Consider the following 27,258-nt stretch of genomic DNA (forward strand, 5'->3'; position numbering starts at 1 on the left):
ATCTAGGTCCAGCAGCACTCCAGTGCGGCCTATACTCTGGACAATACAGTACATATGTCTGGCAGGCATGGCGAATAACCAATCATTACCAATAAGACAAATTCACTATGGCATGCAGACACAGTAATAATTTATGTAATGCTACCACATGCCTACGCCAACCGTGGAATGTTTGGTTTTATCACATGACTGAATTTCGGATGTTCAAACAGATGCGAGATGTGTAGTGAGCCAATAATGATACTATGCATGTTTGGACATGGTGTTTACATAATTGTACACAATGCTAGAACTCTTCGTAAGTCGACCACTGCCATTCCGTCCACTTCATTATACGTTTGCCTGCCTGAAGGTTGCTGGTGATTGCAACACCTTTTGTATGGACATTACCGAATGCCATGCATTTGTTGCTTGCTCTTTCTTTCGCTTACAGCACGGTTTGAGTTGCTCAATGATGGCTCGCTTCGCGCCTGTGAGGTTCAGAGTCGGAAGTATGCTGGTCGTTATCGCTGTGATGCTACAAACATTTACGGCAGTGCTTGGAGAGAAGTCGCGGTGTCTCAGATACATCCAGGTATGCTGTAACGCACACATACTGCTCACAAACTTGAGTTTATAGTGCTCTCGGATTTAGTACCGGTTCGCTTATGCCCATGTCTTTCTCTCTCTCTCGCTCTCTCTCTCTGCTATTGGCGCGCCTGGTTGTGATGAAGCCGAGACCCAAGGTCAGCAGAGCATCCCAGACCACGCCACCACTCCCCTTATTCATGGCTCACACATGACGGGTTTACGTGGCTCTAGTAAAACAAAAACAAAACAAAAAAATGTGGCTCAAGCGCCTCCATAATGATGTATATTCTGGTGTTTGCAGTAATTTTTTTCTGACGTTCCCGTTTCAACTTCGAATATACTGTATTGACATACAAATAATATTATAAGATGCATCGAATATGCGTCAATGTATTTGACGCATATTATATTTTCGGCCATTTTTGGCCGAAAATTTGGTGCGGCCAAAATTTTGTTTTGCAAGGTTTAATGTCACAATGTAATACAGGCAGCAGCAGTACAGGCTCATGATGGAATACTTATTCCCTAATGATTGATTAATATGGTGGTAAAGACCCACCAGGCAATATGGCAGAAAATGCACCCCTGCCCACACACGCTCTCTAGGCTGCAAGGTTCTGTGAAATTTACATGCGGCCGACATGCGTTTTAGTCCTGGGAGGCCGAAATTTGAACGCGCGGAAGATGTGTAGACTTACATTAGGCAAGCAATCATTTCTATCGTTATTAAATGTTATCAAATATACCACTCTTTGGTCTAGAAAGAATACTTTTTGATATTACAATGAGGGTGAATAATCAACGGCTTGTCCACCAACTCTTCAATCATTCAGTGCTTTCCTTCTTTCTTGTTTCCCTTCCGCAGTATGGGAAGCTGTTGAGGATGGTTATCAACGACCTGAAGCACCTCCACTGGACCCCAACGCAGGCCAGCCACAAGTGCCTGAGGACACTGTTACAGCACCGGCTCCGGACCGTGGCACACCCGAGGAGCCCGCACCTGGTCCGGGACGTGGAGGCGATGGACCCGAGTCGAGGCCCAGCATCAAGCCAATCCCGGACGTGCGGAAATGGGTAATGTGACGCAACTCTATCATAGAGAAGAAAGGACTACACGGTTTGCAAGATACTTGTAGTTGTCCAATACTGGCAATAATAAGTTTGATATTGATGAGTCGTAACTTGTAATCCTTCGGTCCATTCTTCTCAATTTTAATTCTTGGCTCTTCATCCGAGTTTGACTCAATTATTGCAAGAAAAACTACAGATTTCAAACTCTTCACCATCATTAGCACTGAGAACTCAGGAAATCTCAGCACCTGTTTTCTGGCATTCTCTTCAAAACATTTCTGAGTCCTCATTGATGATGGTGGCGGTGAAGAGTTTGAAATTTGTAGTTTTTCTTGCAGTTGTATATCTCCGCAGGCGTGGGTTCAAATCCCACCGCCACCACAAGTGTTAGCTCCTCTAGCTAAACAGTTCCAATTCCAAGGCACTCTTAGAAGCCAGGCATCATGACAGGAAGTATTATTACAGAAGTATATTGAGGAAACTATTTTCGATATACTGTATTTTCACAAATTTTCAGTGTACTTTTATTTTCGATACTTTCGGTGCATCTGTTTCATACCTAAATTTTCAAAACGCCGAACAAACACCAACACACATAATCCAATAGGGAACTGCTTCTCTGCACCTACACTAATGTTTACCTAACCTGGCCTTTTGCCCTCAAACCCTAGAATATTGAGCAGCGAAAATATCTGAAATTAGAGTATGCTCTCAGTGTTGAACACCTACCAAAGGTGGTGCGCTAGCTGAGACAATATATTTTTGTCTTTGTTTCAGGTAACAATGCTGCCCAATGGTTGCATGAAGGTATGGTGTGAGGTCAGCGGCAATCCGGAAGCGTCGATTCTCTGGCGTAAGGATCAGGTGCGCATCGCGTTCAACACGCGTCTGTTCGCAGATTATCACCAGCTGCGCGACGGCTCTCTGCGTGTGTGCAACCTGCGCCCGTCCCGCCACAGCGGAACCTACCGATGCGACGCCAGCAACACTCTCGGCAGTGCCTATCGGCAAGTGACCATCTCCGAAGACCATCCCGGTGAGTTCAGAGAGTACAGGAAGATGCCAGCAGGCCTGCCATGAATGTCATCACGATATGTGTGACTAGTAGAATGCCAACAATGCGTTTAAGTTGAGTAACGGCCACAGCTTAAAATAATTCTGGAAAATTGTGCGAAAGGGAGGAGCAAGGTATAACAATCTTATAACATTGGTGCAGATGTGGATCTACAGACAAAAAAGAACTCAATAATTGATGATAACACTCAATCAAATTCCGAATTTCACTACTCAAGCTGACAAGTCAGGAGAGCGACTAGAGCCATTGCCTGCACACAAGCTGAGCTATCAGGAGTGATCTTTCATTTTCTCAGAGATATCCAGAAACTGGGATGGGACATTGTGCACAATTAAAAGTACCCTTTAAGGCTTGCGTGAGACTCTGTTAGAGGCCGAATTATCCGCATCCGTAGGAACGCCACCACCCTCTGTTGATCAAGGCACAGATGCAGCTCCTGAAGCACATATAGGTAGAGGTCCGCTGCAGCACGAGTTGTTGCGAGTACGACGGCGTCATCGGCAAACTCAAAAATCATCAGCATAACACACATGCACACACAGACACATGAACACATATGCACACACAGACACATGAACACATATGCACACACAGACACATACACACACAGACACATGCACATGAACACATATGCACACACAGACACATGAACACACATGCACACACAGACACATGAACACATATGCACACACAGACACATGAACACATATGCACACACAGACACATGCACACACAGACACATGCACACACAGACACATGCACACACAAACACATACACACACAGACACACATACACATGCACACAGAAACCAGTATGGATGTGACTGTTGTCTAGTATCACTAACCTGACAGCAGGTCGATGAGCATGCCATCGCGCTTCCACGTGATTGCCGGCTGCGGGTTGCCGTCAGCCTCGCAGACCAGCTTCACGCATCCGTTGGAAAGTCTGACCAGGTAATCGCCGTCCGTATGGTGCTTCAACAGCCGCGGTGATTGTCCTGCTACGTTACCAACGGTGGTCGTGGGGCCTGGAGCAGCATCGGTCACGTCTTGTCCGGTCACTTCTTCCGCTGGGGTTTCCGCGATGGCGGTAGTCGGTTCTTCCGTATCCGTGTCTCCGTCTTTGCTTTCAAACACTGGACGCGGACAGAGAGAACAAACAAGTACGAGGAGAGAGAAAGCTTCAAACTGTTAGGCCAGTCCTGTGTGTTATGTACGTTTGTTATAGGTAGCTGATACACTGCTTTCAATGTCCAGTACAGGGCATGATGCAGAAAAAGGGATTTTCGGTCTTTTATCACTTGGTGGTGGGTCTGATCTACTCACCTCCCACCGCTTTAGGAGCTGCATCTGTGCCTTGATCAACAGAGGGTGGTGGCGTTCCTACGGATGCGGATAATTCGGCCTCTAACAGAGTCTCACGCAAGCCTTAATGCTAAACTTCGATCTAGCATTAATGTTGGGAACTATCCCGCTTGTCTCGTAATTTCACTGTCGCTCTATGGCGCATTTGAAGTTGAGAAGAAGTAGCGACGACCCGGCCATTATGGAATCCAATTATATATGCCTCCACTGATGAGCTCAGGAGGAGCGAAACAGCTGTCTGGAGGGTCATTGTCAATTGCAATATATATACCGGAATTGTCCTCGCTGTGGTTATGGTGATGTGAGTGCAGAGTTTAGATCGGCCAAGAGCGCAATGTGGTGGTGTTGTATATCAGATTCCATAATGGCCGGGTCGTCTCTACTTCTTCTCAACTTAGGGCTATATTGACCGCTTATATTTGACTCCTTTTTAGCGATTGAACACATGCTTTGGTCAGTCGTGATAAATCTAATATTGACTTCGTACTTGGTCAGTATAGGAAATAAAAGACCTCGTAAAAGACCTCAGCTTCGCCTCGCTCTTTTACTCGGCTTTTATTTCCTATATTGACCTCGTACTCAGTCAATATTAGATAGTTCATGATGCACATCAATGCCCTGTACTGTAGTTTTATAGTTTTCTCTCTCCCCGGACCCTTGTATGATCTCTCTGCTTGCGTGCAGTGTTTGAAAGGAAAGGCGGAGACACGGATACGGAAGAGCCGACTACCGCCATCGTGGAAACCCCAGCGGAAGAAGTGACCGGACAAGACGTGACCAATGCTGCTCCAGGCCCCACGACCACCGTTGGCAACGTAGCAGGACAATCACCGCGGCTGCTGAAGCATCATACAGGCGGCGATTACCTGGTCAGGCTGCCCAACGGATGCGTGAAGCTGGTCTGCGAGGCTGATGGCAACCCGCAGCCGACCATCACGTGGAAGCGCGACGGCATGCTCATCGACCTGCTGTTCGACGTCGACTTCACGCCCTACATCGACGGCCTGCGAATCTGTAATTTCGCCCCGGAGAATCACGCCGGTGAGTACGAGTGCATTGCCGAGAACGAGTTTGGTCTGGCCGAGCGGCGCATTAACGTCGAGTTTGCGGCGTTCACCGCGGTTCCGCCTCGAAACACGGCCCCGACAACAGTGCCAGCCACCACTAGCCAGCAGCACATAACCAGTGTTCTTGATGAGCAGGCTACCTCCACGACAACACCACCGGAACAGGCGACAACGCAACCCCTGCCACAGCCACTGACGGACACCAGAACAAAAACGGATCAAGTAGAGACGACCGAGCAAGGAGTTGCTCCCACATTCGACCCCCAAGGAGTTGCTCCCACATTCGACTCCATCATCGACGATCAGCTGATTCGCGTCAGTGAAGACGGCTGTCTGTACCTGGAGTGCGATTCAACCGGAGATCCAGCGCCGATCATGTCTTGGCGCTTGGACAATGGTTTCATTGGAGTCGACGACATCAACATGTTCCGCATCCTAGACAAGGGATCGTTGAAGGTTTGCAATATCACAAGACAAAATATTGATCTGAAGCTGGGTCTGTATGTCTGTGATGCAGCCAATCACATAGGCTCCATCACAAGAACATTCCGAGTTACGTCGGAGCATCCAGGTTAGTCATACTAGACAACAGTCATATTCATACTTGTTTCTGTGTGTGCATGTGTCTGTGTGTATACGCGTCTGTGTGTGTGCATGTGTCTGTGTGTGCATAATTTATTATGTTTGTGTGTGCATGTGTCCATGTAAGCATGTATCTGCGTGTGCATAATAATGTCTGTGTGTATATGGGACATGTGTGTGTATCTGTATCTGCATGTGTCTGTGCACGCGTGTGTCTGTGTGTTCATGTGTCTGTGTGTATGTGTGTGTATGTGTCTGTGGGTGCATGTATATGTGTATGTATGCTAGTGAGGGGGTATTGTTTTACATGGGATCCATCTGTTTGTGTGTACCATGTACGTGGTCAACTACCAGCCTAGCTATCAAGAGCTGATTGCGTCGGCATCAGACCTCGACCCAAAGTTAACTGTAGTAGATTCAGTGAAAGCGGATAGCTTCACAGTGGCGTGTGTTTTATTATTTCCTTTTCCCACCTCCCAGTCCTCGTTGAAATACTTCGCCGGCAGGAGCTAACATCAGTAACACCGCCCACTGCAGTGACGCCAGGAACGGACAATGATATTGTTTATCCGGAAACCACACAGCCGGGACCGATGCTGGTCGAGAGTCCAGAACCGCGTAAGTACAGTCAACTTTGCGTATAGCGACACTCGGCGAGGCATCAGAAAAGTGTCCTTATTCGCGAAGTGTCGTTATACCCGAAGTCCCATTTTATGTATTCCAGTTGGATGTGACTTTGCTCTGGGCATGGAAATTCTGTCGTTATTCGCGAATTGTCGTTATATCCGCAGTCGTTATTAGCGAAGTTGACTGTAATGCTAAGTCTTGTAGGCCCTGCAGTAGTTCCTCTTGTAACAAGTGCACATGTACTGCTGCTAAGACATCCATACAGTACTGAAGTACAAGACACTCTGTACTCGCTATTCAGCTAATGTTTATGCAAAGGGATGCATGTCCCTCTTGTTTGTGCAAAGGGATGCATGTCCCTCTTGTTTGTGCAAAGGGATGCATGTCCCTCTTGTTTGTGCAAAGGGATGCCTGTCCCTCTTGTTTGTGCAAGGGGATGAATGACCCTCTTGTTTGTGGAAAGGTATGCCAGTATATAGACCAGAGGGACATAATCTGCTCTCTATTGAACTTGATTGAAAGCAGTTTTTTTCGTAACTATCCATGTATGCTCGTCGGGTGTATGGGAAATAATATTTTTTTGTATTAATGCCCACCACCACCATGTGTGCTGTTTTCCTAACCCGGTGGTCCTGCAGCCAATGTCGTCGAGGACATCCTGCGGCTGCGCAGCGAGAACAGTCGTCTTCAGTCGGACCTGGCCACGCAGCGACGTATGATGCAAGAGGCGGCGGCGCAGTACCGGGTGCTGCAGCGCCGGATGAGCATCATGGAGTCGGCACACCAAGCAGTGAATGAGCAGCTCAATGCAGCCAACAGGAAGCTCACGAGGGCAAGAGAAGACCTCGGAGGTAAGCTGGCCGAACTGCATGAAGCGGAATATTGAACGTAATAAATTTTGTTGACGCCATCTTCGTTTTGTCCATCAATCCATTAAACTGATGCTTGAAGTAGATATTCTTGTAACTAGACGAGACCACATGACGCTTGTCGACACAAGAACGAACATTCCACCAGCCTCACTCTACGATAGCTAGTAGTTATTCCGGACAAGTGTTGATTTGTTCCATGAGACGATGGTGGGAACTCATCAAAGGAGAAACAGTTGTTGAATGAAAGGAGCCAGGAGCTTGTCGTGAGCAAATGCAGTACTGTCGGTTGCCGGAGAAATGGAGTCTAGCCTCATAGCCTAGACCGTTCCTATGTTCATGCATTACAGCCTATGCACAGTTGAGTCACGTGGTACTAGTATACATTGGTATGCTGTGCTTGGTGAACGTCTGGCCCGGTCGTTCTTCAGTGCACGCCAGACCGTACTGTACTAGGTGTCGTGGAGTGTGGCGTGTGAACTGTTCGGGCTGATGTTTGCAAGCGCAACGTAGTCTCCTCTGGTCACAAGACAAATTTAAAAGAGCTGATGCATAATAGTTATTATACCCGAGTCACACGGCCCCAAATGTACAGTTCTCTCGTTTGTACTCTCTGCAGTGTGCCGATCTCGTGAAGCCACAATTCGTGAGCTCCTCACCACCAACAGTGCCTGAGTTGAAACCACGTGCGGCGCATAAAAGTGTAAGACGGCAATTACGCAGCATGTCGTGCGTACTTCTTGTGGCCTCGACCAACGACGCCACAGCGTTAAAGGAAGCGTCGTCGCCATAACCAAGGCAATGCCGCAGTACCAACGATTGCAAATTTATGTGTGTGAATGTGACGGAAAATGTGCGTATGTGTGTGACGGCAAACGTGCGTATGTGTGTGCTCGTGTAACGGTGTCTGCTTCTCCTGAACTGTGTGATTATGTGAGGAGAAAAACAGATGGATATGTAAAAAAAACGGCTTTTATCTTCGCTAGTGTTTTCTCTTTTTCCTTTTTTATGTAATGGTATCACTAATTCCTTGTACCGAAACTCCACACACAGCACAACCTATTGCTGTCACCGGCACTGTATTATCAATAGCTACACCACTCACACAAAAGTATTTTTTATGCTTACAGAGATGATCAAAGAAGGGTGAAAGTACAGCAGGTCCTCTTTTTTTTAATGAATTTTGGAAACAGATAATTACGTTAGTGCTGCTGTGATGGCCTGGCACGAGGTAAACGTGGATGCAGTGCTGGTGGTGCGCCGCACTCAGCCTCAGATCCTGAAAACAGGCACGGATGATGCACAGGCACACACGTGCACTGCAAGGATACACATCACTTGGTCCACCAGTGGCCCCATGCAAATACCCCCATAACTAAATAACGGACCATAACCGTCCCCATAAGTTACATATCCAATGCATGGAGAGTCCACTAAGCACGGCACAGTTCTCCGCGCAGATTGACAGGGACGTCGGAACCGGCGTGGCCAAAGAATCAACAACATTGATTTCTAGGGGTTTTTCGGAGCGATGAAACATGGGGTATTTGGAGCCAATTTTCCCAAATGTCCCCACCGCCTTTTAATAGCCGCACACTTGTAGAACATGTTCAGGTGTCCCTGATTGAGTATCCAATGCATGCATAACCAGCCAGATGAAAATAGTTTTGAATGTTAATATTATCAAGTCGTAGCTTATGTCCATGGAAATGACTGTGCTTTCTGTGTCTGCTAGAAGCCCACTTTTAGATCAAAACTGTTGAGCACTGTTGCGCAGTTCAAAAAAGTTGAAAACGAGAGAGCTTGGAAGCTCAGGGCCCTACGCTATGCTTTTTTGCCTTGATGACCTAGACAAAAAAAAGCATAGGGATGTTATAAATTCTTTAAAAAATTCATTTTTTTTTAAGACATAACCTGGGATTCGAACCCGCACTATCGCGCGCCCTGCATGCATCCCCCGATACACTTCGCATACATACTAATTCTTCCAAGTTGCTTCACATTGTGATCTTGCATTTGAAAGCCCTATTTGAATATGCATTGTGGCCAGCCGTCTTTGATGGTACGGTACGGTAGGGATAGGTATGGGACAGGTACGATCGAGGGTAATACGACACCGTCTCCCGTACCGTACCGTACCATCAAACACAGCTGGCCACATACAGCTGCCCGCAATATTCAAATAGGGCTTTCAAACGCAAGATCATAACGTGAAGCAACTTGGAAGAATGGGTATGAATGCGAAGTGTATGGGGGAATGCATGTAGGGCGATAGTGCGGGTTCGAATCCCAGGATATGCCTGAAAAAAAAATAGGAGAATTGAAAAATGTATAACATCCCTATGCTTTTTTGCCGTCAGATACGGGATAGCGCCAGGCGTGACACAAACAAACAAACAAACACACAAATACCAAATTAAAGCTGTGTGGACCCTGGCTACCGCCAGACGTTACTGAAGTAACGTCTTCTGCATAGCTACGGGAATAATAGTTGAATTTTAAATAGATATGTGTAATGGATCGATAATAAGAAAGGCTGGAGGTGAGGCATATTCATGTCCCTGGCAGGTGTATGCCTGTGAATGTGCATATGCATTATGCCTGTGTGTGTGCACACAGGCACACATACACATGTGTGCCCACCCAGGGGCGTAGCAGGCCGCAAAGCCGGACCACCTTTTTTTTAACAAAATGCGAAAAGGGCCCAGAATGCAGGATTTTGCATCCAATTTTCATAACTTTCACGGGGGAGACCTGAATCCCCCCTCCCCCCCCCCCCCCCCCCCTCTCCGGCCAGACCACCTCCAACAGCGGTGCGACACCCCTGGTATGTAACACATGCCCCCCCCCCCACCACACACACGCACACACACACACACACACACATGCACGCGTACACACACACACACGAAACGGCAAACAGATGTAGTGTCTCAAGTCCTGACGGATGAATCGTCGGAGAATGTAGCGCCACCTTCACCTTGCAAAGAACCTCGAGCACATGTTCATGTCCTGAATCGTCAGTTCCTATCCATTCCTTGGTGCTAGAAGTTTGTGTGATGTCATTCCGTAGTTCGATGGTGGCTGTACAATAGCACATGGCACAATGTACAAACAACAGAATTCATCAGTGACGGTGAAGTAGGGTTAATGCATCCGTAACCCAATGAAAATTAATTATTGTGAGCAGGCATGCTTTTTCCCTCAGCACTACAAATAGACCAATCCCGAAAAGATTGTCTGGGTTCGAAAGGGGGCATGTCACCTGAGAGTACACTGTACAACACATACATGGCACTACCTGATCAGCATGCGGCACAGGACGTGTTTGACAGTTTGCGTTTGAATGCGGGGGTAAGTACACGGTTTTCTCGTTAGTTGCATGCAAGAGAGACGATGCGACAGAAAGAAAAGCCCTTTGTAGTTTTCTCTCTCGCACTGGTAATGGTCTGCTGTTGGAGTTGAAATGCTAAGACATAATCCTTGTTTCGCTCTTCTGTGTAGTGTGAAGAGGTCAACGAACATATAGAGCTCACTTTGATGAAGTAGGCAAGGCTGTGAGCGCTGTGGCTCAAAGCGATAGGCCCTAAATCTTACGAGATATTTCGAGTGTTATTGTTTGTTGCGAGCGCTTCGTCTTCGATGAGTCCTGCCTCTTTCCTGGCAGCTGCCCTCCCAACCACGAAATGACTGTACTCATCTGCAGCCGATCAATGTTATATTGCACAAGAAGATATCATTTCACCAAGCCAGTGCCCCGCCAAAGACCATCGCTGTGTCACACCGTCGGAACGAGTTCATGATGAGAAACGTCATTCGCGCGAGCGTGATGAAGAACTATTTCGAAAGACAACATAGTCTTTACCCCCGGGACGACAACTATGTGCACGTCCTGCAAGGGGAGAATGTCACCAGCGACATCACCGAAGACGACGGCAGTATTTCGGAAACCTGGAGTCAGCGGAGGTCGTCAAGCTCCTCCGCGACCCGGTATATGTACAGTATAGGTGACAATCATGTCGACACGAGCGTGCGGAAACACAGCATACACTGTAGTAATGTTGCGAGAGTTTGCGGAAGGAGTCCAAGTCGGGAAATCCATCAGCTCCAAAAGCTACCTGTAGGTGGGCGATGAGACTCCAGCTTCAGACTACAACAGTCAGGACTTGTAAATAGTTGAACTTTGTGAAGCAGCAGATCGAGAAGTTAGCTGAAATCGTAGCTGTTGCAGTATGTCGGCGCTATGTAGCTTGCATTTTTTACGGAGAGTCGATCGCCACGCCAATGTTTCTCTCCTCACCGAGAGCTATCTGGCCTCCAAACTCCGTCAGGGTCTGCCTAAGGTACCGAAGGTCCTTTGACTAGGTGCTGGCAGGACTCTATCAAATCTTTTAGCTTCAGCTCGGCGAGCAAAAGTCTCTCTCTCCTCCGCCATGAGCTGACACACACAAACTGAATACAAAACGATGCACTTCACACGTGCTGGCTTGCACGCGTGCCCCCTTTCACGAGCCCAGACAATCTTTTCGGGATTGGTCTATTCACAACATACTTCAGTGCCATTTTTCGACGACGTTTTGGCAAATCACATAACGATGGTGGGGAATTTTCCAAACGGTCATTGAAACTGGCACTGAACGGAGTTGTGAGTTTGCAGTGCTGAGGGAAATAGCATGTCTGTTCCAAATCTCTCATCAAACAGGAGAACTGAGAATAATTGCCGGCTTTCGTAGAGCCTTAAAGACATGTAAAGCGTACGTGATCAAGAGAGCCATTGTCCAGTTCCTACAGTCGTTGGTGATAAGTGGGACATGAGGCCTACCTTTCTCCGCTTGTCTGTCTGCCAGGGCCGCAGGGCGTTGGGAACTGAACAAAAGAACAAGCAACACAACGACACATTAAACACCAAACCACACAATGCGGCACGAAGGAGAAATGTTCCGACACAGGTGACCCAAGTAACGCACAGGAACATTGTGTTGCTTTTTTTAATGCACCAGTGTGCGAATGTTTCTTTGAAATCCACGGGGAAAATATCTGACGGTGCTATCAAGCATGCACCTAGTCCTCACCACGCATCACCTGCATGGCATGAGCGACCTCACCACCACTCCGTCAAAGCAATGATCAACAACCCGAAATGAATTTGCACAGACCTGAGTACACGGCCATGTGATGTATAATCGACAGTGGCTTATATCCGGGCGGGGGGAGGGGGGGGGGGGCGGGGGGAGAGGGGATATACAGATCTACCCTTGTTAGTACAACGCTAGTTACAAGACATAACTCATTAGTAGACAACTATCCAAATCCACTGACGCCTGAACCGGGTACATGCAAGTCAGGGAAGGACATAATACTCTAAAAGCCATATAACGAAGTGCTAACTCTAACGAGTTAACGAGGGGAAATCTGTCGTCAAAATAGAAATCGTTATACAGAAATCGATACATATACTGTCCTATTGAGCGTTGAGAATGAGTGAGAATCGTTACCTTTGGTACACGTAAACTAGTCAATTTTGGGAAATCGTTATATATGCGCCTCGTTAAGGCAAAACATATGATACCGCGGGGTAGATCTTCAGTTTTTACCTATTCCACTTGAGGAGGCCATGCGATGGGTGTTGCTGCCGTAGCGAGAGATGGGCACCGTGTGGTCCCGATAGCGACTCAGCTCGTCGGGCGATCGAAACGAGACCGCCGTCAGACTGCGGTACTTGGGCTGACCCACGGCATCCGCCAGACTGCCGTAGTCCGTGCTCAACTCAGCCTTGTCCGAAATGTGTCCAGCCGTGAAATTGCTCTCATCTGTAGAGCAAACGCAGAATGTAGCAGGAGTGAAAAGCATGAGCAAACAAGGCCATACACGAAGGTCAACATTGGTAAGAAAACAAGGAAAAATTCAGCGAATATACCCATACACACACAATACAATACAATATGCCCTTCCGGAGATGATAGCAGGTCCTGAAGGGACCAACAGTGTTCAAGTCACAAGCAGAATCGACCGTGGTGAGTCAAGACACACATACACACACACACACACACACACACACACACACACACACACACACACACACACACACATCTGTTGTGGTACATCCGGTGGCTCGCTCTACGCGGAACCCATAGCAGGCAAGCATCACACCAAACCCACGATAAAACACTTACTGGCATGTGTGATCTTCTCCGGCAACTGCTGTAGGATCAAGTTCATGCTGGGATTCCACGTGCCGAAAACCTGCACAGTATCGTAAAAGAGAAATACAAAAATCCATGGCTCGCTTGAGACTCGGTTAGACTGAGTGTTCAGTATCTATAGTAACGCCATCACCCTGCAAAGATCTAAGGCGCAGATGCAGCTCCTAAAGCGTTGGGAGGTGAGTAGATCTGCCCACCGGGAAAGGCCGGGTCATTCAAAGACTGAAAATCACATTCGCTGCATCCATGAGTGCAATGAAATGACAGTTACGTCAACCGTGTGAATAACAACCCTTGATCGCGCAGAATAAGTGCGTTGTATTGCGCCCTTGGCGTTACTAGCTGGGTTGAAAGTATGCATGTCATCGAATGGTCACTTGGTCTGACGATTGTGTCCGTATTCATGAGTTGAAAGTATCCAGTCGAGTAATACTAGGTCTCAAGATTATGGCGTTATTGAGGTGCATGTATTGTGCACAAAGGCACACAATGAAAACCTTGGCAAGTTCCGTTGCGACTCAGAGTTTCGTGACTGACCCAATCATCAGACAACGAACTTGAGCCACAACGGAATTTGCCCAAAGTTTTCATTGTGTGCCTTTGTGTATGCCGCTCTGCCCGAATCCGGTATTGAGCACTTTCGCAGAACCCACTTGAAGTACCGTAAGCCTACTGTCTCTGTACATGTATTGTATTGTTGTAATATCCGAAGTCGGTATCCCTGAGGTTGACTCTATACACGCCGGGATACAATGAATATACAGTAGAACCTGTCAAGGCGACCACTCGGATAAGGCGACCACCTGTCCTAGAAGACCACTGAAACCAGGACCAAGGGATGCCATTTCCAGTCAAATGAACCTGGATAAGGAGACCACCTGGTAACAGAGACCACCTTTTGAAGGTCCCATGAGCGGCGGTCGTCTTAGACAGGTTTCACTGTAACAGTATCTATGGGATAAACAATCAAGGCCTGTGGAGGCAGCTCAAAGCGGAGTGCTCATTGCACAAACATGTCCAGAGCAGCATACACATACAGCCAGGAGTACATGAAACGCAGAGTCTGCAGCTTGCGACTTTTTCTCCATGGGTGTCTGTCACGGTGAAACTCCGGTATACCATCATATTTGGTGCGGATCTCAGGTGAGAAGTGGCGTAATACGTACAACTGAGCTTCAGCTGTGCAGAATGAGACCTGCTTGAAACCTGCCGGTACACACTACATCACCAAAATGATGACGTCACGGAATTTCGCCGTGACAGCAACCCATTAGTGCTGCATACTCTGGGTTTCAGGATTGTACTTCGAAGTATTCTAGCTACAACGGATGCGAAGTTACAGCCACACAGCCTTTCGCCTCCGTCGTGTGTGTGTGTGTGTGCGTGTGTGTGTGTGTGTGTGCGTGTGTTTGTGTGTGTGTGTGCGTGTGTTTGTGTGTATGTGTGTGTGTGTGTGTGTGTGTGTGTGTGTGTGTGTGTGTAACTATTGGATATGGAGAATACGTAGCAGCAACCTGGGCAGTAACTTTGAGAAATGTGTTGCGCACGCTGCGGTTCAGATCTCGCTGGCTCGCAAGGGTTGACGGTGCGATGCATTTCTCCGGTGCTCCGGATGCCAGTCGTGCCTGAAGTAAAGTTGGCGAGAAACATTCGAGCTCCGAACGTTGCTACTGTCGTGGACATTGAGACCTGATGGCATGACCGGGGCTTACTGCCAGTTACGTTTTGCTAGTAGCTTTGAGCTCTGCTCAGGGAATATAACCTAATAAGGTCGGAACAGCTAGCTATCAAGAGATTAATCAATCCCGTATACTGCAAAAAAACAATAAGAGGACGGAAAATGTGTTTTAACTCTGAGTTTCACGCACTAAGCGATCATCAGAAAACAGTTTGAGCAAGCTCTGCCCCTCGGTACTGAGCACTCTATTGGACAGCCTGGAAATTCGGAAAGACGTTTTCATGCGCTTTCATGGTAACAAACTTGGTTAGACTGCAATACTGGCCAACGCTCACTCGCATTTCAATCCCACAATGTTGATCAGCGGACCTGACAACTTCAATGCGTCTGTGCCACAGCGGTAGGGAGATCTCGGTGCAGGCTGAGTTGCAAGTACTTCAAGTAGGGAGGTCGCCTGCCCTCAACACGTAGGGGTACAAAGGGCATTCTATGTATTTTGACCGTGCATGTCAAGGTACATAGTTCCAGTGACACCAGCGAGTGCACCGCTGTACTGCCATGCATCGCTACAAGAGTACAGTCATAATGGGGTTATGTACTCTTGATGGTTAGCACACCAGTACTTGCCACAAAACATGTGCCCAGTAGGGTGGTTCTCTGGTCTGGTCGGGAGATGGCTAGAGAGACATTGATAGAGAAACTTTTACATCAACAAAATCGGCACATCTGCCGCATGATAGGGAGGTGTGGCACCACTGGATCAGAAGTTTGGACCAGAGTTGAAAATGAAATAAAATAATTCGTACAGGGTCGTAGTATAGTGTGCAGTGTATGTATGGCACACCTCGTCTGATCACTTACCGCATTATCCTTGTTGTACGGTTCCTGTGTAGCTAGGCCGAGCGGGTGCGGGTTGTGATGGCGATTCGGTGAGCTGGGCCGCTTGCGTCCGAACGCCTCGCCGGCGTTGCGCTGGTAGGATGGTCGCCACACGTAGTTGAACTGGTTCGTCGTGAACGTTCTCCGCCGTCGCTGAGCACCGGTCGCCTCCGCCGGAGCGCTCAATGAGCGCTGGCGCTGTGTCGACGGCGGTGAATGAACCCGCTGCTTCGATTCGTGAGGCATTTCGAAGCGTATGGCATGCAGTTGTTTATCTCCTTTTTGTCACCGCCATAGAATGAGTGGAGTCCTTAGTTGCAAGCTGTTTGCAAGCTGTAATTTGCGGACGGAAGTTTCCAAAATACACACTCCACTCTTTTTTCTAATGGACCACCATTCCGAAGCCGAAGGCTCCTCAAAGACAAAGTTCTCAGCTGTGTCAGACAGTCAGAGAGTCTCATTACATAGGGTGAGACTGTGTACTGGTTCCGCGAACTTCTGGATAAAACGACATTCACCTGTAGTAAAATTAATAGTACAGGTGCGGTCCTCTCTCGATGGAGAGCGCTGTATGTTGCGGCCACGGCGGATGATACGGAAGGGATACATGGAAGATGGGCGTGTGCACGCTTGCACCATGAAAGCGGAGAGTCGGAGACGACCGGCCGGGGAGAGCTGGTGCAGTCCCGCTCGATATGATTGTTTCTGTACAATCATGTCATTCAAGGAGATACGGAGTCGGACCCTGACCCTGATGTATCACGTGACGTGTGCCAGTCAAAGTGATAATAATAATAATTTTTGCAGATCGACCAGACGACCATGATGACACCGACCATCTCTACTACACCAGGCTGTCAGTAGGCCTTTCCGGATTATGTGTTTGCATATTTTTGCATTTTGGGGGTCAAAATGCATTTTGTCCATTTTGACCCACTTTGGGCCAGGGAGTCGTAAAATACCGGTATTTTACGACTCCCTGCAAGCGATAGGTACTTCATGATCACCATGAATGATCACCATGGTGCCAAATGTCACGCGACTAGCTGTCGCCATTTTGTTACCATGGCAACGGTGGCATTTTTTGTGCTTTTTGGGTAAATTTTTGCATTTTCTTTAGAAAAAAATTGATTTATAGGGGTTTTTCAAAACACTTTCCATTTCCATTTTAGACCAAGAAAAAACGCATAATCCGGAAAAGCCTAGCTGTCAGCCATGGTCAACACAACAGCGCTAGCGCGCAACACCATCGCCATCGGCATCGATGACTTTCTTGTGCATCATAATGCACGAATCTACGTGACCATGGTGACCCACAGTACTGTAGGCTGTTACCATGACTCCGTCCCGGTACAGCTGCTCGCATCACCGGTCGGGCGGTCCGTGGTCACCTACATGTACACGCGAGGACCGAAGCCGCGAAGGATCCCAGCCTCAGGCCCAGCGCACCAAGAGCCTGATTCCCTGGAGAGGCCATGGCATGAGCATAGCTCATTATGAGTAGCTCTTGGCGGATTATGCCGGCATAATATTTGGCATAATCTTGGGATTTCGTCAAAAAATTATGCTCCGGCATTATACGGATTCCAACGTGTAAGGTCGGCATAATCTTTCGGTTTAGACAAAAATTATGCTTAGGAGCATAATACAGCTTTTTCAGAAAGCCTGCAGATGTTTATTTTTTTAATACCCCAGTTACGACTCCTTGTCATAGCCCTTGGCGGATTATGCCGGCATAATATTTGGCATAATCTTGGGATTTCGACAAAAAATTATGCTCCGGCATTATACGGATTCCAACGTGTAAGGTCGGCATAATCTTTCGGTTTAGACAAAAATTATGCTTAGGAGCATAATACAGCTTTTTCAGAAAGCCTGCAGATGTTTATTTTTTTAATACCCCAGTTACGACTCCTTGTCATAGCCCTTGGCGGATTATGCCGGCATAATATTTGGCATAATCTTGGGATTTCGACAAAAAATTATGCTCCGGCATAATATACGGATTCCAACGTGTAAGGTCGGCATAATCTTTCGGTTTAGACAACATTTTATGCTTAGGGCATGGCCATGTGTGTATGCGTGGTTTCTCAATCCTCAATGTACAGCGTGAATACATAGTGGAACCGAGCATAATTCAGCATAATTCAGCATATTTGTTGGCATAATTGTGGCATAATCAAAAGCATAATTTGATGATTGGCCGAGCATAGTCCGCCAATGGCTAATTATGAGACACATGATCCTAGCCGTACATGACGATTTTACTCTTCAAGTTCAAGTAAGATGTAGCACTACCATACAACCATTGTACTCTTTATTCTGTCATGATTTGCCCTTTCCCGAGGACGCTTGCCACTTCTTTTCGCAACTTTATGTTGCTTTTGAAGAAATCGCAACTTTTTCTACTTCCTTCTGTTTCATAAAGTACTTCGCACCTTTTCCGCAACGTGAGCAGAGAGCCGCCCTGTAAGTAACTGTTTGTATTCGTACGCATAAGCTTGATCTGTGTAAGCAAAGAAGTCCATCGAACCTTCCACTCGGCAAACCTGCAAGAAAGCACCACTCCCTGCTCAATACACAGTGTTTCGGGGAATTCACCCCTCATCAGTTGAGCCTGCAGTGAGTAGGCTGAGAAAGATTGTGCCTGAAGAGCACCACTTATATAGTGCTCTCCAGGCCAAACTATCACCATTGCAGTGATACAAACTTACAGAGACGCTCCGTTTCCAGTGCGACAAACACCTCGTGAACACCAGAAAGCAGCGTAAGTCAGTGTCGCTCATGGAGGTGCTGAACAAACGCTGAGGACCGTAGGCCGTTCACAACGTTGGTGCCTCCAAACCATCTAGTGGGGGTGAATTCCCGGCAACACTGTGTATTGAGCAGGGAGTTGTGCTTTCTTGCAGGTTTGCCGAGTGGAAGGTTCGATGGACTTTTCGTGTGCTCTGGATGGCAGTCGTAAGTCAGTCAAGTGAGAATGCAGATCGGCAGGGAAATCACCAGCTCCCATGTAGGGGCAACACACAATTCCCCAAGTATCGCCGAAGTCGCACCAACCTCTTCTTCATGCACTGATAATCGTAGCGAGAAACTGTTCTAAAATATTTTTTTACTTTTAGTTTTACAATCGCTATGAAGAGTATGTATGCAGGAAAGGCGCGAGCTCCCATGTAGCGGCAACACACAATTCCACGATCATCAGTGAACGTACGTAATAATGGGTAGGATACTAACCAAGCAATTTTAGTATGATGGAACAAAGAGCGTGGCAAGAGGGAAAAAGAAAGAAATGGCTCTAACAATTGAGTCAAGTAATACGGATGACAATGGCATGCATAAAAAGCACTAGGAGACAATCAAAAGAGGGAGAGAAATCAGAATGCCGAAAAAGACAAAGTGTGAAAGAATCACGAGAACAATGAACAGTGGACAACAGTAACAAACACCAACACGTGAAGGGACGACGGCACAGTTTCTACGCAGATTGTGTTGCCGAACAAGCGTGCCGAATTTTCGGGTGCATTTTCGACCTCGCTCCAGCGTACCGAATATTTTGCCGAAATTCGGAATGCAAAACCTCACTACCCGCCAAGGCAAGGGCTACGAGTACATGTACATGTAGGTGACTACCGGCACCGTGTCATATAAAAATGCCCATGCACATGCAATGTTCTAGCCAAAAGGGGGGGGGGGGCGTGCCCCCTGTGAAAAGTGCGGCCCCTCTACTCATTTGTCGAATTTTGTGTTTTTTTCATGCCATTCAATGAAAATGCAGTCGAAAGTCACTACATTTACTACTACTAGAGGGTTCATAAAGGCACATTTGTCTGGGGTGAAGTCGGGGGTTCACCCTGTACGTTGCATGCTGCATGGCAAAAATGGGTTACGGGGTAACTATTTCCCATGCCCCCCCCCCCCTCCCCCCCTACTATTAATTAACCTGGCTAGAACCCTTTGCATGTACATGTACATGTATGCCCAGCCTGCTATGTTCAGCACTACGGTACTGCATTGCACTTACATGTACATTTGTACATGTACTGGGAGTTCAACATTGCCAAAAATTCCGCAACATCGAAAACGCAGCAAAACTCCCCGCATCATTATTATCAGCTTACAACTTAAGCGGGATTCACAGAAGCTTTTTTGCGATGCGACACGCGATGCGACGCGATCTGCGATGGATGCGTGCGATGCGAACTCGCGAAATACCATTCACAGAAGAAGTCAGCGATGCGACAAAGTTTTGCTGATTTGGGTACGTCACCATGATATTCGCGCGGTTTGACACAACTTGTAAAAATTTATAGGCAACTCTTGCACCTTTGTACAACTTTGCTGTAGAAAAGGTCAAAATCGTACACCAAATCGCTTGTCGCATCGCATCGCATCGCAAAAGTTGAGCCAAGCTCAACTTCTGCGATGGCCTGCGATGGCCCAGTTGCGGCAGTTGCGTGGGGTGCGACATGGCTGCGATTTGGGGTTTTCCCGGTTTCGCATCTGTCGCATCGCGTGTCGCATCGCAAAAAAGCTTCTGTGAATCCCGCTTAACTGGGGAGCGGAGAAAAGCGGAAAAAAGTCAAACGCTTGGTGCGCCGCATAAGGTAAACGTGTAAACGAAACATGCACCCCAAAGACTTTAGTTGAATTTGCAGATGAGAAACTGTATGTCTCAGGCCAAAATTATTGACACGAAAAGGATAGTTTTAGTTTTAGTGTAATTCCAGCATGCGACCGACCACCAATCGCACTCAGATCTTGGCCCCGTTACATGGAATATAAAAAAATTCATATCATTATCAGAAAGCCTGAACTCATACGCTTTGTAATAAAAAAATTCCGCAAAATCGGTAACAATTCCGGCACGTTCGGTCTCTCCGCCTTCTCCATGAAATAAAATATATAAAGACAGGACCTAGTAACTGAAAATCTACAAGCAACTGAAATTTCGAAAACTAATTTCACCGAAATAATTATATCAGTAAAATATTCTAAGCCCCACACCCTCGTGAAAATATTCCATTCTATGCATTCATAAAATGCTAGCAAAAGAAAAGTTTCACGTAACCCCATGGCTATAGGTAGGCATTCCGTAACGGGCATAGTAACCTGGTGTGGTCCTCTACAATTAGCTGTCTCTACTGTTTAGCCTACTCGATTATTAGTATTTTTCATTTACACATATTTAGTAGGGTAACGAACAAACATAACGTTGCTTTAATGTTGCAGATACTACTAAGAAAGAATGAATTTTGTGAGAAGCATAGTCCCTGGTCAGTGAGATGGAGAACGCACAATGCAAAAGAGAGTGTGAGAGAGACACAGAGAGACACACAGAGAGAAAGAGAGAGACAGAGAGAGAGAGAGAGAGAGAGAGAGAGAGAGAGAGAGAGAGAGAGAGAAATAGATAGATAGAGAGAGAGAGAGAGAGAGAGAGAGAGAGAGAGAGAGAGAGAGAGAGAGAGAGAGAGAGAGAGAGAGAGAGAGACAGAGAGAGAGAGACAGAGAGAGAGACGGAGAGACAGAGACACAGAGAGACAGAGATAAAGAGCGACCAGTACATTGCGTGATGTTCTTGACAGGGTTGCTGTGGAGAATGTGACCGCCGGGCAACTAGGTAGTAGATACAGGGTGAAGGGATGTTTTGTGAAGGGATGTTTTGACAGCAGATTCAGCAACTGACAAGCTATGATGGAGCAAACAGAGAATACCACATTGCCACGAACACGATCACATAATGGTGGACACCGGAGCCCAACATTGCTTGGATGCATTGACGTGCCCACACATACATACACATGCATGCGGCGCACGCACACACACACATACACACGCATGCGAGTGCACGCGCACACACACACCATTAACCATTTGACGCCCATCACCGGAGGCGATGATAGTGATGCTACAGCAGAAGCCATAGCAACTTGTGCTGGGATTGCACCATTCAACAGCTTGCAAGGTTGAAGAATTGACCGCCACACTATTCAGCCTGGTCTACACCACACAGCTATGAAGTGGCTTTTTCTGGCCAGTGAATCCCCACTTTTGGGGTGGGGGGCACACACACAGATGCATGCGCGCACACACACACACATACGCATACACACACGCATGTGCACATGCACACACACGCACACACCATTGGACGCCCACTACTATCATCGCCCATCGCCGAAGGCGATGATAGTGATGCTACAGCAGAAGCCATAGCAGCTTGTGCTGGGATTGCACCATTCAACAGCTTGCAAGGCTGAATAATAGACCGCCACTATTCAGCCTGGTCTACACCACACAGCTATGAAGTGGATTTTTCTGGCCAGTGAATCCCTACTTTTTGGTCTTTTTTATTTTTTTCCCCGCACACACAACACACCACATACTTCGGCATGCACTGGCTGTTGGTAACCACCCAGGAGAATGAAAGAAAAGTCAGGAGAAGTCTGAGAAAGAGAAGAAAGACGTGTGTGGCCATAATCGTCGGGAATCGAACCCGCAACCTCTCGATTCGAAATCGCTGCACATACCACTGCATCATATGGGACACACACACACACACACACACACACACACACACACACACACACACACACACACACACACACACACACACACACACATACACACACACACACACACACACACAAACACCGTCACACACACCTGCATCAACACACATGTACGCAATTGCACCGACACGCACAAGCACGTATGCACAGACCGGAAAGAGAACATGATGCCATCAAATAAGTTAAAGGGGAAGTCCGGTGAAAATTTTAAATTTCACAAGTCCGTAGAGTTCGGGGCGCTGAGTCGAATGGTCTTTGTCCGAGAAGGCTGCGGCCTGTGGTTCGTCAGATACGCCCAATCGAACATGTGCAAATTTGAGCGCGCATCACCCAGATCCAGGTGATGACCTCACAGCGGGCAGCCAGGTAGCCACACCATCTAGTTGTGTACAAAATGGCCATATTCGGAGCGCGTTCGATTGGGGAACCGTTTTTCGCAGCTTCTTCGGACCAAGACCATTCGATTCAGTGTCGCAAACACTACGTACCCTGTGATTTTCAGCTCGGTAAACCTTGAGGGTAAACCATATTTTAGCCGTTTCCGAGTTGGACTTTTCCCGTCCGCATGCACTGGCCTCTAGCTCTACGGCTCTAGCAATGCGCTGCGTGCATGCTAGCTGTAGTGTAGTCAACAAACTCATCACACACGGAACTACTCGCCGCACTGCCCTGCATGCTGGGGTAGCTACACCAAGACTCGAGTCACAAGACTCAGAAGAACTAGTCTACACACGCACTTTTCATGTACTGCACTCGTATCAAACTTAGAAGTTGCGACTTTGGCGGTAATGTCATGAAGTTGGTTGCTCCAACGAGGAGCACACGCTTCTTGCAAAAACTTGACACTTGACTGACTCAGTATATAAGTGGTGCTTTTCAGGCACAATCTTCCTCAGCCTACTCAAGCTCAACTGATGAGGGGTGAATTCCCCGAAACACTGTGTATTGAGCAGGGAGTGGTGCTTTCTTTCAGGTTTGCCGAGCGGAAGGTGCGACGTGCTCCTGGTGTGCTCCGGATGGCAGTCGTGAGTCAGTCAAGTGTCAAGTTCGGCAAGAAGCGTGTGCTCCTCGTTGGAGCAACCAACTTCATTACACTCGTATCAGTCGTATGTACACTCATGTTGTCAGAGAACGTGCGTTTCTCCTTGCCGGTGCTTGTGCTTTGAGAAAGAAAATTTTAGTTTTCCGCTCCAGTCCGGCCTCATTATTTTATGACACAGCGATGAGTGCACAACCGTGACAAGTGACAAAACAGAGAACAGTTCCTGGACCTAGAACTTTCAGATCCCGTTACGTAGCGTTGCCAGCGAAGAGTCGTGCCCGTGGTTCACGTCACCAATTGAGTAGTTCAAAATATGCCAAGTTCGCACCAAAACATCACCATGTGGCAGGCTACTGGAGTCTAAGCGAATCGGTATAGAACAAAATTTAGAGCACTCGTATCACTCTTCTCCATTTTGGCGACTCTGCTCTCCAGCGATCTGATAATTATATCAGCTTCGTCTGTCTGCTGCTGCTTCTTCATCAGTCGGAAACTCATGCAGTAGCGCTCACTCTTGATCGGCGCTCGCGGCCATTTATTCTGCAGAATACTGAAATTCTCAGCCCCAGACCGAACTCATGAAGGTCAGCCATAGCTGCATCCTCACTCTCACATGGAGTTACGTCTTCGGAGTCGCTTGCACCACCTACTATCGGTCGCCAAATCATTTGAAATAGCACTGACACTATTGCTTTCAGGCACTCCTTTTGACCTAGTTGCATGCTATGACGTTGCGGAGGGTGTGGTGCGGCCGCATGACGTCATGGCGCAGCCCCCGAAACTCAGTTTTTCAAACGGAAATATCTTGAGAACGCTTTGTCGGAGACACGTGAGACCAACACCATTCGACTCAGTGCCCGAAACTCTACCGACCCTGAAATTTAAATTTTTCACCGGATTTCCCCTTTAATTGCTGCACGCTTGACTTAGAGCATCTTTCCAGGCTGAGGAAAACGAGCATACAGTCAGACCTTGCTTAACCGCACATATCTGTTTTCAACAAAAAAATATCCGAATAGGCGAAGGAACCGGAAAACCTAACACTGGTTATGTTGGATGCACCTAGTATGCTGTAAATATGTAATCAGCTATGTTCTTCGGGATGGCGAGGGATCCGGATAAGCGAGGTCTGGCGGTATCAGTGAATTATGGAATCAAGCAAGAATACGAATGTGAGATAGCCTAATCACAGGCCGCCTCGAAGGCATGAAGGGCTGTGACGTAGGCTGATTGAACAAGAGTACGTGCGTTTTGATTACATTTCTGACGTGCACCCACGCTTGGAAACTCATAATGAACTTATAGAACATTTTCGCGCCGGGCTGTGATTGGCTGATGGAACATGAACAGGACTGTTGTCATTGGATTTGTGACCTGAACACACACTTCAATATTGCTATCGTACGTGTACTTGGAAGCACGACTCGACCTTTTTGATTAAAAACAAACAAAGAGCTAAACTGGTAAATCAAAGCGCTGCTGAGCAGGGGGATTGACAAAGAAGACAAGTCAAACATTTGCTTGCTTGTTGGGATAGCCAAAGGCCGCTGAGTGGGCAAGGCCGTCCCAGCCAGGGCGGCTGAGGCCGCCCCACTTTTTCGGCTGTTTTTTTTTGGAGCACACTACAACAAAGCGCGTTGATCGCAGCTCAGCGCAAACGTGGAAAATCCTGTCCCCGATCGTAGTTTCTTGCAGAATCAAAAGTCTTTCATTGCAGTTACACCGCAATGTGGCACCAAATGCCTGGAAATGCTTGCAATTGGCTTCAATTTTTGAATATTTTTCCCGGGGGAGGGTAATGTTTGTCCGCGATCGTGGCGTCTCCTTGGTTTGTTGAGAATCAAAAAGTCTTTCATTGTAGTTACCATACACTGAAATGGCACCAAATGCCCGGAAATGCTTGCAATTGGCTTCAATTTTGAAATTTTCCCCGCGGGACGACCCCCGGACCCCCTTCCATGGCCGCCCCACCTCCAAAGTCGGTGCGACGAGCCTGGTGAGTATGGGAATGAAGTATGCTTTGATCGCCTCGGTTAGGCCCTGCTTGGTGAAATGCAGTGGTTATTCATATATTTGTGCCCTTCGTCTTCTTTGTTCTCTTCTTCTCTTTTCTTCCTTTGTCTTCTGGTATCATGTCTAACATTGGGTGTGGCCCAAGTGAAGGCTAGGCGCGAAAAGGCTGATGATGATGATGGTGATGCGTTGCATTCAACTCTCTTGAGTTCTTATTTGCTTGTGTTCTGGTAACTTCTTGACTTGCTTCCTTCAATTGGTTCCATTCTTTGCCCGTAAAAGTGGCTTTCCATGATGAGGTGCAATGAAATTGGTAATTTCTGTGCCTTCAGTCACGACACATGTCAGAAAATATTTTTCAAGGATGAGAATTGAATGGTTTCATAATGGATGACATTCAATACATCGGGTGTCCGTTTGTGCCAAATGCCGATTTTTTTCGAAGGAGAAGCTGCCGCCCCTTGAACACTCAACTCCCCCCCCCCCTTAAAAAAGCCGGTGCAAAATGACCGGGGCGAAGTTAACGACGATGACAGGCATGGTGATGGTGACTATCAGAGTGGTGGTGACGAGTAGGTCAATGGCGGCTATCAGAATGCCGGAAAAAAACCAAGGCTATGGGTTATGTAACTCATTCAAACCGCTGCTTTTCAAAGCCACACGTCAATCCCGAGGAAGGGTGGTCTTAATGCGAGCACACACTCACTACCCCCCCCCCCCCCCACACACACACACACCTCAGACCTCAGACATGCCCATCGCGGAAGGGATGATAGCAAACAGCTATGTTAGACAACTTGTGCTGGGATTACACCATTCAACAGCTTGCAAGGCTGATGAATTGACCGCCACTAATTTTTAGCCTGGTATCCACCACACAGCTGATTGAAGCACCCCCACACACACATACACACCCCCACACACACACACACAAACACACACACACACACACACACAGAAACATTCTCACACACACAGACACACACACACACGCTACACCCACCTATTTCAATAATGTGAAAATACGAGTGCGGCATATACACCGAATACATGGTATATACTTGCCTATGTTTTGGGACAAAAATAGAGGACGCGGCTTGTACAGTACTCCGGGGAAATACGGCACGCAACCTACCGTTTACACACGGGCCCGCCGCGGCAGAAGCTGGTTCATCTTGTCGACCTTGTCGGGATATTTCCCCCAGTGCTTGATGACTTTGACCAGCTTGATGAAGCCAGCCTGTTCCTCGCTGCTCACGATTTCGATCAATTCTTCGTTGTGACCGGGCGTTCCATGTTGCCTCTCAGTCCTCGTCAAGGCACGTATCTGCTGCAGATCGGTGAAGAACCCGGCATCTTGCGCCTTGTTTCGAAATGTCGTCGCTGGTAGTTTTCGCAACCAAGGTAAAATTTCCTGGATGAAGGTACTGTGTTCGAATGGGTCGCCGTATGACGATTCGCCCTCATCTAAGCAAGACATACATGGGGGTAACACATGAACAAACACACCATAGCAAAGTAGGTCCGGCTGTTCCTATTGGTGATAACATCGCTAGGTTGTACAATTGCCATGTCCTATCACTCTAGTCTAGGACTGTACATCACCAGTGGCTGCTCGTACTATGTTCATACTGTAGTGCAGAGT

General features: G+C 47.5%; 2 protein-coding genes and 1 long non-coding RNA gene across 3 annotated transcripts in view; 1 reads left to right on the plus strand and 2 right to left on the minus strand.

Annotated features, from left to right (window-relative positions):
* The window catches only part of LOC135829252 (hemicentin-2-like), a 19,389-nt gene extending 10,990 nt beyond the window's left edge, over positions 1 to 8,399 (plus strand). Inside the window, exons 11-17 of the mRNA XM_065341655.1 lie at positions 434 to 574; positions 1,436 to 1,644; positions 2,419 to 2,677; positions 4,766 to 5,719; positions 6,211 to 6,348; positions 6,996 to 7,208; positions 7,846 to 8,399. Of these exons, the coding sequence (XP_065197727.1) occupies positions 434 to 574; positions 1,436 to 1,644; positions 2,419 to 2,677; positions 4,766 to 5,719; positions 6,211 to 6,348; positions 6,996 to 7,208; positions 7,846 to 7,901 (1,970 nt within the window). The 3' untranslated portion in view covers positions 7,902 to 8,399. The remainder of the gene's footprint in view (positions 1 to 433; positions 575 to 1,435; positions 1,645 to 2,418; positions 2,678 to 4,765; positions 5,720 to 6,210; positions 6,349 to 6,995; positions 7,209 to 7,845) is intronic.
* A 1,742-nt stretch (positions 8,400 to 10,141) lies between these two features.
* Positions 10,142 to 16,578, minus strand: LOC135829807 (uncharacterized). Its single transcript, XM_065342198.1, has 5 exons — positions 15,969 to 16,578; positions 13,400 to 13,469; positions 12,821 to 13,036; positions 12,049 to 12,092; positions 10,142 to 10,310 (listed from the first exon to the last, which is right to left on the minus strand). Exons 1-5 carry the CDS (start codon positions 16,230 to 16,232, stop codon positions 10,254 to 10,256), a joined length of 651 nt encoding a protein of 216 aa, XP_065198270.1. The 5' UTR covers positions 16,233 to 16,578; the 3' UTR covers positions 10,142 to 10,253.
* A 4,183-nt stretch (positions 16,579 to 20,761) lies between these two features.
* Positions 20,762 to 27,252, minus strand: LOC135829382 (uncharacterized). Its single transcript, XR_010555803.1, has 2 exons — positions 26,749 to 27,252; positions 20,762 to 21,675 (listed from the first exon to the last, which is right to left on the minus strand). It is a non-coding gene; the product is annotated as an uncharacterized LOC135829382 (long non-coding RNA).
* Positions 27,253 to 27,258: the final 6 nt, after the last annotated feature.

This window comes from Sycon ciliatum, chromosome 13 (genome assembly GCF_964019385.1).
Source record: "Sycon ciliatum chromosome 13, ocSycCili1.1, whole genome shotgun sequence".
Taxonomy (NCBI): Eukaryota; Metazoa; Porifera; class Calcarea; order Leucosolenida; family Sycettidae; genus Sycon; species Sycon ciliatum.